Source organism: Eretmochelys imbricata, chromosome 7, assembly GCF_965152235.1.
Source record: "Eretmochelys imbricata isolate rEreImb1 chromosome 7, rEreImb1.hap1, whole genome shotgun sequence".
NCBI lineage: Eukaryota > Metazoa > Chordata > Testudines > Cheloniidae > Eretmochelys > Eretmochelys imbricata.
Window position 1 is genome coordinate 86,078,638 of NC_135578.1, and position 12,993 is coordinate 86,091,630.

The 12,993-nt window shown below is 42.8% G+C and overlaps 1 protein-coding gene across 2 annotated transcripts in view; it reads left to right on the forward strand.

Moving 5' to 3' along the window:
- IPMK (inositol polyphosphate multikinase) overlaps positions 1-12,993 on the forward strand; it is an 81,364-nt gene continuing 68,371 nt past the window's right edge. For both annotated transcript variants that reach the window (XM_077822162.1, XM_077822163.1), the window contains exons 1-2: positions 1-390; positions 12,430-12,515. In XM_077822162.1, coding sequence (XP_077678288.1) covers positions 165-390; positions 12,430-12,515 — 312 coding nt within the window. In that variant the 5' untranslated portion in view covers positions 1-164. The remainder of the gene's footprint in view (positions 391-12,429; positions 12,516-12,993) is intronic.

Consider the following 12,993-nt stretch of genomic DNA (forward strand, 5'->3'; position numbering starts at 1 on the left):
GCTGCCGCCGCCAGTCGCTCTCCGAGCGCGGAGGGAGGGAGCTCGGCTCCCGAGCGGTGCGCGGGGCGATGGGGTCGCGGGCCCGCCCCACTCCTCCCTGGGCAGCCGGCAGCTGGTGAAGCCCGCAGGGCGCAGACCCGGAGCCCGCGCTCTCCCCCCGTGACATGGCAACCGAGCCCCCGCGCCGAGCGCCGCCTCAGCCTACGGGGCGCCCGGAGAGCGGGCAGCGCCGCGCTGGGGACGGGGAAGAGGCCGAGCCGCTGCGGGGCTCCGCGCGCGAACCGTCCAGCGCCTCAGTCGCGGTAGGCGGGGGCAGGCGGGGGTTGCTGAACGGCTGCGTCCCGCTCTCCCACCAAGTGGCCGGGCACATGTACGGCAAGGATAAAGGGGGTGAGTGCGGCCGAGGGCAGCGAGCAGGGCGTGGAGCCCGCCCCTACCTAGTCGGGAAGCTGAGCCTGGGGTGAGGGGAACACACCGGGCTCTGGCTGGCTTCCTTCTTCTCACGTTGGAAGGTGGGGTCTTGTCTTCTCTTCTACGCCGTCCCCGGTGTGATTTGAACTTGGGTCCCGTGTTTTGACTGGGTCGTGCCCATCCCTCCCGCGCCCCATTACGTTTAATCCTCCTTTTAATTTCCTTTGGGGGTGCGGGAGTGGATCTGCTGTTCTTTGCTTTGCTATGAGTTGAGCCTCCCCTGTGTGGTGTCTCTGTGCTCCCCTTTTGCCTGTTGGGGTGTGTGAACCCTGTGTGGGGTATGGATCTATTTTCTAGTCATATATAGGGATTCCTACTAAGGAAGAAGTTGTGTGAAAGGGGTAAAAGCTGCATTACCACCCAAGGGACCAACACATGTCAGTTTCTCAGTAGAGATTGTTCTTAACTAGAGGTTGTACAAAATTACAGGAGCCCCATTGCATTGGGATCCTCTAGAGTGAAGGGCTTGAGTGTTGGAGATTTTTTCCCAATACAGGTTTCACTGGGATGACTGAATAAGAGTTATAAGGAAAACATCAGAGTGAGGTGTAGCTGAATATAATGATGGTGAATGACTAAAGAGAGGTTTAGTTACCATGCAAAAAGTATCTTTGTCGTTTGGAAAAATCTTGGGGGGGCAGGAGTACCCGTACTCTGAGTAAAAGAGGGAATAGTCAAATCTCAACAACCAAGGTTTTAATCACATTCATCACGCTTCTTTAAACAAGCGTCTTTAAACAAATCACCCTTTTGGTGATATGTTGGGAATATTTCTGGGTTAGGCAATACAACTTGTCTCTGAGGTAATATTAATAGACCCAGCTCAGTAGGTACAAAAGGGTCTGTGGGAAATGTAAGTCATACATGATTATCTAAATGGAAATACAAGTGACTGCAGAGCCTTCCATATATTAATTTTTTTTAGCTGTTAACTGAGAGGAAATGCCCATTTTTTTTTTTTGAATGGATGTACATCTTAATGGATCCCTAATATTCTGATAGCTTCTTTTTAATTGTCCTTCTGGCTTCTGAGATACTTTTGGTGAATACTTTCCTCCCACAGTACGTGTAGTACTACAGCATTGAAGTTTTAGGTTGCTGGTTAGGAAAATATATTAGTTGAACCAAAAAAAATATATGCAGTCAATTGTCTCATAAACTAGATATTAATCTATTCAGAAAAAGGAGTACTTGTGGCACCTTAGAGACTAACCAATTTATCTGAGCATAAGCTTTCATGAGCTACAGTTAATTTCATTGGATTGTACTCCTTTTCTTTTTGAGAATACAGACTAACACGGCTGTGACTCTGAAACCAATCTATTCAGAGAAATTGCTAGTCCAACTGAAGATGTTTTGTCTCTCCACTTAAAAGTAGGTTTCATTTAAATAAAATCTGTTTCTCTGCAATGGGCCTCTCTATAATACAGTTAAATACCTTGTCCATCATAGCAAGGTTAAGTTTGTTGGTGTGTTTTCTGCAGGGTCCCTCCCCCAAAATATGCAAGCATATAAAAACAGTAGCTACTAGAGAGAAATTGGATAACTATTAAGTTTTTTTTTTTCTCCTCTCACATCTACATATAGAAGCAGCCCACAAATTTATGTTTGATAGACAAATGTACATCTGGACCACAAACCTTACACATCAGACACACTAATACAGACAGTCCGTGTCTAATATCTTAACCACGGTCTTTCTAAATAACATTACATAAGCAACTGCAACATTATGTGGTATGGTTCTACTCCAGTTTAAAATACTCATAACTTCTTCTTGTCCTCTGAATATCTGTCCTTCCTCTTTCAGAGGAAATGCTTCCCCAAAAAGAGACTTAGGCCCAAGTCCACAAAAGTATTGAGAAGCCTAGCTTTTATTAGTGCCAAGTATTAATAATGTTCATCCTTGTAAAGAACAGAGAATATTTTCTAACTGTTTTCTGACGTGTGTGTGTGTTTAAAGGGAAAATTGGGGGCGTGGTCTTTTTTTTTTTTGAACACTTGCTGTATGATAGATGGGAGTGGTTGACAAGTCATATCTGTTAGTGAGCACAAAGTTATGAACAACTATAATGGCATTATGACTGTAAATATAAAATTTAATTTGTATATTGATTTTGCTGCCTCTCAGCATAAGTCTTTTCCATGAATGCAGTGAGCATTACATTGACCTTGTGAGTCTATGTGAAATTGTCCCTGCTAAAAATCTTTTGTATGGTAAGAAAAGGTATGTTCCACGATCCAGCACGTATGATGATTGTTTTCAGTAGCATCTGGAAATAAAAAATCTGGCATTTCTGTTTGAGTGTAAGGGGATGAGTGATTAGTTGATATCAGAGGGAACATATTAGTGATCTATCAGTCAGGATGAAAATGTAGTCCTCAAGCTCTTTGTTGGAGTCCAGGGAGATTGTAGTTTGAAGAATGTTTGTAGACATCTGTTGGTCTCCCTTATTCATGACAGATTGATGGGACTAATCTGATGACAAGTTTCAAAGTGGGAAAAGAATTTGTCACCCTATTTTCAGAAGTGATAGTGGGCTATGTTCCTGGTCCATCTTTGTAAAGTACTTTGAGATTCTTTCAAAGGATCATGTTTCAGAGTAGCAGCCGTGTTAGTCTGTATCTGTAAAAAGAAACCGATGAAGTGAGCTGTAGCTCACAAAAGCTTATGCTCTAATAAATTTGTTAGTCTCTAAGGTGCCACAACTACTCCTTTTCTTTCAAAGGATCATGTCTTATTTTTTCTACTGAAGAAATAAACAAAAGGGGGTGTCTTCTAAAATAAATGTTCAGACTATTTATGTGAAAAATTGGTTTATTTATAATGCCATCAAGGGTACGTATTGGATGTAATGTGAGAATATTTGTGCAATAACCGAATAAAGTAACTTTCTTGTTTTGGTCATCCGAGCATGCGTAAAGGTGCACACAGAGTGAGAAAGTTCCATTGTGTTTTCTATTGGTGGAAGTCAGCTTTTTGACTGCCAACCTTCTTTACTAATTGTTTATAAATGCATTGAGATGTAGATCTTTATTGCGCGTGAAACTAAATTAAACCAAACCCACTGTGATGTTCCCCTCCGGTGTTATCTGGACCGGTGATCTGCTAGGTCATGCCAATCCTTGACTCTGGGAGCCGGCCTTACCGTGCTCTGCTGTGAGTACCCCCATTCCTGGGCTATTCACGCACAGGAATGTAAGCTGCTCCTTGGATTGTGCAACCGAATGACACTACCCAATATTTCAGGTCCCAAACACAACCCTAGGAACCTCTGTCTTGCAATGTCCAGTTATGTCTGCTGGACACTGCAAGCTTATATGGGTTCGTCAGTTTAACAAAGAAATTGATATGTATCAGGCTTGTTATCCCAAGGGGAGTCTGGGACACGCTTCAAACCAAATACACTGCTTCAGGTAGAATAAACAAACATATTTATTAACGACAAAGATAAACTTTAAGTGATTATAAGTCAAAGCATAACAAGTCAGATTGGATCAAATGAAATAAAAGCAAAAAGCACTCTAAGCTGCTCTTAACACTTTCAGTGCCCTTACAAACTTAGATGCTTCTCACCGCTGGCTGGTTGCTCTTCAGCCAGGCTCTCCCCTTTGATCAGTGCTTCAGTCGCTTGGTGTGGTGTCTGTAGGTGTAGGTGGAAGAGAGTGGAAGAGCGAAAGTCTCTCCCTTTTATCATGTTCTTTCTTCCCTCTTGTCTTTGCCACCCCCGCTTCCCCCTTCAGAGTCAGGTGAGCGTTACCTCATCACAGTCCCAAACTGACCAAAGGAAGGGGGGTGACTCACTCGAGAGTCTAACAGATCCTTTGTTGTTGCCTAGGCCAGTGTCTTTGTTCCTGTGACATTGAGCTGGGTTTGTCCCATACATGTCCTGATGAGGTGTGAACTGCCCTTCTGCTTCTGGCGAGTTTTTGCCTGGGCTTGCTTTAAGCTTTGAGGACACATTTTCAAGCCTCGTAACTGTACACATAAAATTACAACCTGTAACATTACCATAACAGTGCTTAGTACATCGTGAGCCTTTTGAAGACGTGACAAACTTTGCATTAGATACCCCCCCAATTATATTATAAGGATGAACATGGGGGTGCTGGGTGTTCCCCCAAGGTACAGAATGTCCCACCCACATACTCCCAAACTACACTAATATGATTCTCAATTGGTGGTGGTGGTGGTTTTGTTTTAGGTGGGTGGGAAGGAGAAAGAATCTTGTCCTTGTGAAAAGTGCTAGGTCTGGAAACTAACTAGACCTCCCCTTGCCATTTGTTAGTAGATTTTAACACTTGAAGTGTTCTGTATTTTTAAGAATGATTGTACTAAGCTCTTCAAGTAATAAACTTTTCATAATCCAGTGTCACATATCAGAGGTAGGTAGCTGTTTAAAAGAACAAACAAACAAAACCCCAAAACAAACCAGCCAAACACTTGTATAACAGTTTGTCCTCAAAGTTCAATATTCATCACATTTCATTTTGTTAATTCAGTATTACGTGGGTTTTATTTTGAGGAGTATTTGCTTGGCTTTGTATGTTGTCTAATCTTGATGATGCAGTGGCAGAATGTAAGTTCTAGGTTAACTGAAGTTCTGTATGTGGCCTTTAACATTGAGATTGTTAGTAATTCAAACATTTGTCAGTAGAGTACCATGTTCACCTGAGGGTGTGCTTTCCACCATGTCTACACACAAATATATGTAGAAAAGGGCTGTTCTTCAAAGATGTGTTATGTTGATCCTAGTGAGTTATGAGGCCCGTATTCACTTTGTGTCTGGTAGTTCATAATTGTGGAATGTGTTCAAAACCCAGTCTTAGCAAACAGCTTGATTTCAGTCTTAAATTTATACCGCTTAAAAAAAGCCTGTTACTAATGATGCAGCCAACTTATAGTCTGTGAACTAATTTTTGACTGAATGTCCTTGTAGCTGTGCCTTTAGAGAGAGGGGCACATAATTCATATGCCAATATCTAAATAAAGGACAAAAATTAAGGACTCTAGAAAACTATATTCAGCTCTTAGCACACATTTTAAACTGTTGTTAAGCGACTGCCAAGACTTCTTTACCTCATTTATAGCACCTGCTACGTTGCATAGGCCACATAAGTAACTCCATTCCCTATATAGTTGCGTGTGTAAATAGAAATTACAGAAAAATATAAAACCAGGCTTATTTTAAAAAAAAAAAAAAAAGCCATAGAAGAAGCAACCATTTCCAAGACTTACCAAAGAAACCCAAACAAATGTAATTATTCCCAGAAAGGCACCATTTTTAGTAGCAATAAGAATTCTACCATCCACTGAGATGTCAGGGGCCACCCAGCTTTTTTCGTTTGTGTACCACAGGGGTGGACAAACTTTTTGGGCTGAGGCCCACATCTGGGTGGGGAAATTGTATGCGTGGCAAGGGGTTGGGGTGCGGGAGGGGGTGTGGTGTGCAGGAACGGGCTTGGGGCAAGGGATTGGGGCAGAGGAGGGGGCAGGATGTATGAGGGGGCTCATGGAAGGGGGTTGGGGTGCAGGAGGGGTGCGGAGTGCAGGAGGGGGCTCAGGGCAGGGGGTTGGGGTGCGATGGGGGCTCAGGGCAGGGAGTTGGGATGCAGGAGGGGTGCGAGGTGCAGGCAGAGGGCTTATGACAGGGAGTTGGGGGGGGCTGGGTGCAGGAGGGGTTTGGGCTCTGGCCCAGTGCCGCTTACCTAAAGTGGCTCCGGGGTGGCAGTAGTGTGCACTAGGGCCAGAGCAGGCTCAATGCCTGCCTGTCCTGGCCCCATGCTGCGCCACTCCGAGAAGTGGCCAGAACCATGTCCCTGCGCGGCCCCTGATGGGGGGACCGGCACAGGGCTCTGTGCGCTGCCCTTGCCACACCTCCAGGTACCTCCCCTGAAGCTCCCATTGGCCGCAGTTCCCCGTTCCTGGCCAATGGGAGCTGCGGGGGGCGGTGCCTGGAGGCAAGGACAATGTACGGAGCTGCCCCAGGGACGTGGTGCTGTCTGCTTCTGAGAACGGCACGGGGCCTGTGGCACCATGGGGGCAATCCCGCAGGCCAGATCTAAAGCCCTCACAGGCCGGATCCAGCCCGCGCGCTGTAATTTGCCCACCCCTGGTTTACCATGTCTCAAACTTTGAAGGGCTAAACTTCAGAGTCAGAACTTATTCTAGATACTTTTTTTTTTTTTAAACCAACAGCATATTGGTACTTCTGATAACTGTCACTCTATGCTTTCTTCTGTTTTGTATAGAAGAATTTATCTGAAAAGTTAGGAATGAATAAATCATAGAAAGAAGCTTGTCATCACAAAGTGGAATTTTTCTTTTTGATCAGAATGACACTCTTCAGTTTCTGTTCTCTATTAACAAAAATTTAGTAGTGGAGGGGTAGAAATCTCCTTAAAGGCACAATATTGTCCTGCCCTGTCCTTGTGATGAGGACAGTTTAATGCAGGCAGTACTAGCTCTTGGTGAGCTGCAGTCACTCTGAGTCTCTCCCTTCTTTTTCCGTCTTCTGCCCAACCATATATTTTGACTATGTGCCAAAACAATTAATTTAAGTATATGTAAGATGACTGAGCTGAGAGATTCAGTTAATTTCTTACACTGTTACTTTGCAACATTGCTATCAGCTAAGCCAGAAGGCTGATTTTAGCAAAATAACACATATGCAGGAAAAAATGACTAAGCCTTTTAAAACTTACATTGCCTATTCATTTTTGTTGTTATGGGCATTTGTTGGCTCTTGTTATAGTAGAGTTAAATAGCATGGAAACTTTTTCAGGCATAACCCCGATTCTCCATTTGTGTGTTCATAACTTGCTGAAACCTGAACATACTCTTCACTAAATGAAAATAGAATTATTTTTGTCTGGCTTAACTCTTACCAGGAATTGAATAGCTTTGAAAAATAACATAATATCAGTCACCCTATAAAAAGGAGAGTAGTTTTGTTCTTGTTGTTATATGCTATTCTAATCCATATAGGTTTTTATACCAGGGTGTTCATGATTATATCTGAGTGTGGTGGTCTTTCTTTCATCCTCTCCTCAAAGGGAGAAGTGAGTGGATGTTATGTTTTGCTAGCTGTTTTGTTAAATATACTTCTTGCTATGTTCATGTTAGAGAAGCGAGGTCAAAGAAATGCACCTTGACCTTAGAATGGAAAGTGGTAAGGTTTGTGGTACTTCTTAGTTCCTGGGGGAATTCATGCCACAGTCTTGGTCCACCCCTTGAGAAGGTTGTCTCTTGCGGTGATGAGATTTACTCTTGTTGTTCAAGAGTTTAATTGTGCCAAAGGAGTGAATGCTGCTTGTAGAAGCAATGTTATCTAATGAACAAGTAGGTTTCTGACCAGGCCACAGCTGAACTGACCAATCATGAGTCTTAACAAACACACACTGAGGTGAGAGTCCAGCGAAAACTCAAAGATTGGGGCAGGTTTCTTAGACTGATCTGCTGCCTGTGCCACCATACGGGTGAACAGTCTTCTGAAAGCCAGCAAAATTATCGCATGATAATTATCCCAGGATAAATTATCCCATGATAAAATTTTTCCAAGAAGTTTTGACCAATCGCAGGCTTTGCACTTTCCTTGGTGACTAGGTCAACAGAGTATGCACTCTCAACAATTGCCTATCACAGGGTTCAGTGCTAGCACCGATCTCGTTTAATATGTATACCACTGACCTTCCCCAGATAACATCATGGAAATCTGTCTTTGCTCTGACTACACAGGCACAGGATTTACCTACTGTAGAACAAGTCCTAACCAAGAACCTTAAAAGCATGGAAGAATATTTCTTATATTGGCAGCTAAAACCAAACCCCATTAAGACTGTAATGTCAGCGTTTCATCTAAACAGTTGAGAGGCTAGGATGAAATTGCATGTGGACTTCTGTGGCCAGCAGATAAGACATGATACCACCCTGAATGATCTTGGAGTGCCATTTGACTGAATTATCACATACCACCAGTACCTGAAAAACGCACATGACAAAGTAAAGGATGCATGTAAATCTCCTCTAGAAACTGTCAGGAATGATTGGTGAAGTGGATGCAAAAAGCTCTTTGGGCCTCTTCACTAGCCCTTGTCTGCTCTACCACAGAATACTGCTCGTCTGTCCAGATTGATGGCGCTCACACATCACTTGTCAACACTCAACATCACCATGTGGATCTCTATGGACACAGCGTAATCAATTCCATAACCATGGCTTCCTGTACTGGTACACATCAACCCAGCCCAAATTAGTCGCAACATGAGAATCCTTCTGGAGTCTCATCATGTTTGAGGGAACAAGGGTCTTCCAATACATGAAGTCTTAAATAACATACTGAGATTTCCAATTCAATCCCAGAAAACCTTTTTGGCTTGGAGTGCAAGAGCTTGAAGACTCAGCATTTTGCTGTCCAAGATTAATGACGAGCAAGGTGGGAGGACACGAACATTCCGAACAAACATCTCCTCTAGGATCCAACTGGGGAACCCAGTGGCTTTTCACTCCCGTGGAAAATATGGTCCACTTTGAACTGCATATGTATATCATGTGGCAGATGTGTCTACTTCCTCTATACATGGAGGCTGAGCCATGATCCTATTTGTGACTGTGGAAACGGACGTCAGCCTATGGGACACTTGAACCAGTGTTCCAAATGATCATATCCTGGTGCTATCTCTGCCATCTACTCCACGTCACCTAAGGCAGTCAATTGAATTGCCAACCTAAACTTTAATATTTACGTTTTTAAGCCATATGAAGGAAGAAGAGGTGCAAAGTTGTTGGCCAGTCTCTTTCCTGGAGCTTTAAACAGCCTTTTTGGTATTCTGGGCCCAAAACGTTGGCTTCAGTTAGATGAGCTTGTAGTTGGCCTTTGGCTAGATTTCTCAGGAATGACAGGTTTGACAGTGGGTGATTGTTGGCTAAGATTGAAGTATCTAGGGTGGGTTTCTTTACTCTTTGAAAGAAAAAGGGAAGTTTTCCTTTTTTTGAATGGGGCACTGGCTCTTTTGGTCAGGAGTAGCGCTTGTTCATTTCTCTCTTTCACAAACTAAGAAGGACCTGGGTTGGATTTATATCTTGGGTTGGGTCTCCTTTAAGGTGTCTGGAACTACTTGATGAGTGAATACGTTGAACTCAGGGAATGCAAGTTGGCTGTTTGGATCCACTATGCCTGCATCCCCCAACCATGTTGTTTGAGAAGGCATCCTGAATGTGCATGATCTTTTCAGTAAAGTAGGATGATAGTGCTTTGATGCAGTTGTAGACACTCAGGCCATGGCTACACTACCAGCTAAATTGGCACAGTTGCGATCAATGCAGCAGTGTCGATTTAGCAGGTCTGGTGAGGACCTGCTAAGTCAGTGGCAGAGTGCTCTCCCATCGACTTCTGTACTCCACCTTCCTGAGAGGTGGAAGCTGTGTCGATGGGAGAGCATCTCCCGTCAACATAGTGGGGTGTAGACACTGCTGTAAGTCAACCTAAGTTACGTCGACTTCAGTTACTGGCGTAACTTAGATCAACCTGGGCCATGTCTATGTTACCCGCCGGATTGGCTGGTAGTGATAGATCTATCGGGGATCGATTTATCACATCTAGTGTCGCGTCTAGTGTAGACACGATAAATCGATCCCCGATCGCTCTGCCGTCCACTCCGGAACTCCACCATGGTGAGAGGCGGAAGTGGAGTCGACGGGGGAGCGGCCGCCATCAATCCCATGCCGCGAGGACGCGAAGTAAGTGATTCTAAGTCTATCTAAGATACGTCGACTTCAGCTACGCTATTCTCATAGCTGAAATTGCGTATCTTAGATCGATACACCCCCCAGTGTAGACCAGGCCTTAGAATGTTAGTATTGACCAGCCCACAGAATTAAATGATTTACCACTTTGGATAGCTTCTTGGGGTGGGATTTGGCAACCTCAATGGAGGCTGATAGAAAGGTTCTCTTGGCCTGTAATACAGCCTCAGGATAGGCTTTGAGGAATTTTTGTTTTGCTCTGTCTGAATCAGTCTTTGTTTTCTGTCCTCTGCATTTAAGTTTCTGCTCATCTCTCTCCATTCAACAGAGGGTGTCAGAAAACCAAGGAGATCTGTGTGGGGCAATGGGATGGAAGGAGCTGTTTTCTGGGGTAGTTTGCCAATGGCTGAGGCCAGTATAAAATGGTAATGATTCACCAGGTCCTCGACTTCTTGTCCTGTGGGTGGAGTACTGTTGTCCTTTAGCGGGCTGTGGAATTTGTTTGGAACACCAAATTCAAGAGAGATTCTTACACTGCTGATGTAGCTTTTTTTTTTTTACCAGTATTTTAACTAACTTGTCAAGCCACAGTCCTGTAATGTTCCTTGGCAAAAGAGAACCAAAAAAACCCCTAAGTAGGTAGAAATTATAAATCAAATATTTTCCTCTCAAAAGCCTTAAATTTTTCCATAAAGTTTTAGATGGAGCTGGGATAAACAATTATATTTATGAATGATTCATTCTGGCATGATGCATCAGTATGTATTGCTTAAACAAATCTCTTTGATCTAAAGTGTGCTCTTGTTTTCTTGTGTTAGTGACAAAGTAAGTGTTTGGGATTTAGCTCAGAAATCATAGGGGTCAGAAATTTGAGAAGTGTTAACTTGTTAAAGACCTATTCAGAGAATGGAAAAAATGAAGTTAGATTTCTTTTTGATTAGTAAAGGTGAGAGGGTTAAAATAGAACTTGCAAAGGGGTTTGTTTATAACTCATCAGATTGTCTGTCTGTTTTCAACATTATGCTGATTGCAGGATTCATATCTTTTAGCGTCGCTGCCAGTTGGATAACAATAATTAGTACAAAATGTTGATGTTTTGTCATAAAACAAAAATTCCTTTACAAATTTGAAAACTCTTTTGATTAGCAAATATATAACAGTGCATTCTAATTAGTCCTATATGGTTATCAAAATGTCCCATAATTAAATATAATTTCTGCTTTTGTTTGTAATTTTTTTTTTTAAACGGTTTAGCTGATATGCTTACAAGTATCAGGGTATGGTAAAATATACTGTACAAGCTAGAATGCCTTTAGTGAAAACTTTATAGATAGTGGAACAAACATGTTCTTAAAACTCTCATTACAGTGAGAAAATACTTCTTGTACTGCCATAAAGGGCCCAATCTGGTCGCATTCCACATGCATAATAAACATTGTCTTCAGATTTTCCTGTGCAGAACAGCTACGGGATCAGTAGGTTCCTGTAAAAGTCACAGGAACAATAAAACTATTTTGTTTCAGAAATATTTTGTCCACGAAAGGACCGTACTCCTGGCATGCTGTTTAAAAAAAAAAAAAAAAAATCACTTTCTAAAAGAATCATTTTTTAGGATTAATGCCTGAACACTACATAGTGTATCAGTTAAAGTTGCTACACACACAATATACCTAACAAAACTTCATAAGACAGGAAATGAAAAAAAATAAGGCATTACTACTGTCAGCACATCAGCACTAGTGAAGTCAAGGGAGTACAACCTCAACTTTGCCCTAGTCTTCCAGACCCTTTTTCTCAAGGTTCTTCTCACTGGACCACCTTCTTCTGACCAGACCTTTCTGCCTCTTTTTCCTTCCAGCACAGTACTATACTATAAAATCACTTGTGGGAGTGGTGGAAGGAAAGCGGCAGAAAGGTCTTCCATCCCTACTTGTGTAGAGTTAAGATTTCAATTATTTTCATATAAAAATAATTATAACTTAACACACTTTCTACAAGAACTCTTCTCTTCTGCTCTCCTTTTCCCTAATCCCTGCTAAGAGTTCGGTGATTGGGGCTGTGTTTGCTAGGTTCCTCTCTTGTTTGTAAAGAACAGTAGGAATAGCTTACACTGAGCAGTTGGGCTACCTCTTGTTTAATATTTGCTAGCTTTAAAAGACCGGATGGTTGCATTCTTTAGAATTAAACTATAAACGAACTGTTTGTTTTTCTAGGCATACTGCAGCATCCAGATGGCACAGTCTTGAAACAATTGCAGCCACCGCCTCGAGGTCCCAGAGAACAAGAGTTCTACAACAAGGTAAGAGTTGTTCAGTAAGGAAGTGGCCTGTCTTATTGAAGGGAGAATGTTGTCTGATTCACTTAATGTTCCCTACCCATCACTGACTGAAAAAGTTACAGTGCAGTGTCAAGGTTTAAGTGGTAAGTAATGCACCATCCATATACAATATAGAGACTAGGATTCAAATCCTGCTTTCCCGGTGTTGCAGGTTTGAATGTTTGTTGCATTGGCAGAGTTGTCAGGACATTTGTGTGTTGCCTGGATCTTTCTGTTAGTAGAGTTTCTGCTGTCTGAGTCATAGAATAATAGTATCCTAGAATATCATAGTTGGAAGGGACCTCTGGAGGTCATCTAGTCCAACCCCCTGCCCAGAGCAGGACCAATCCCCAACTAAATCATCCCAGCCAGTGCTTTGTCAAGCCTGATCTTAAAAACTTCTAAGGAAGGGGATTCCACCACCTCCCTAGGTAACGCATTCAAGTGTTTCACCACCCTC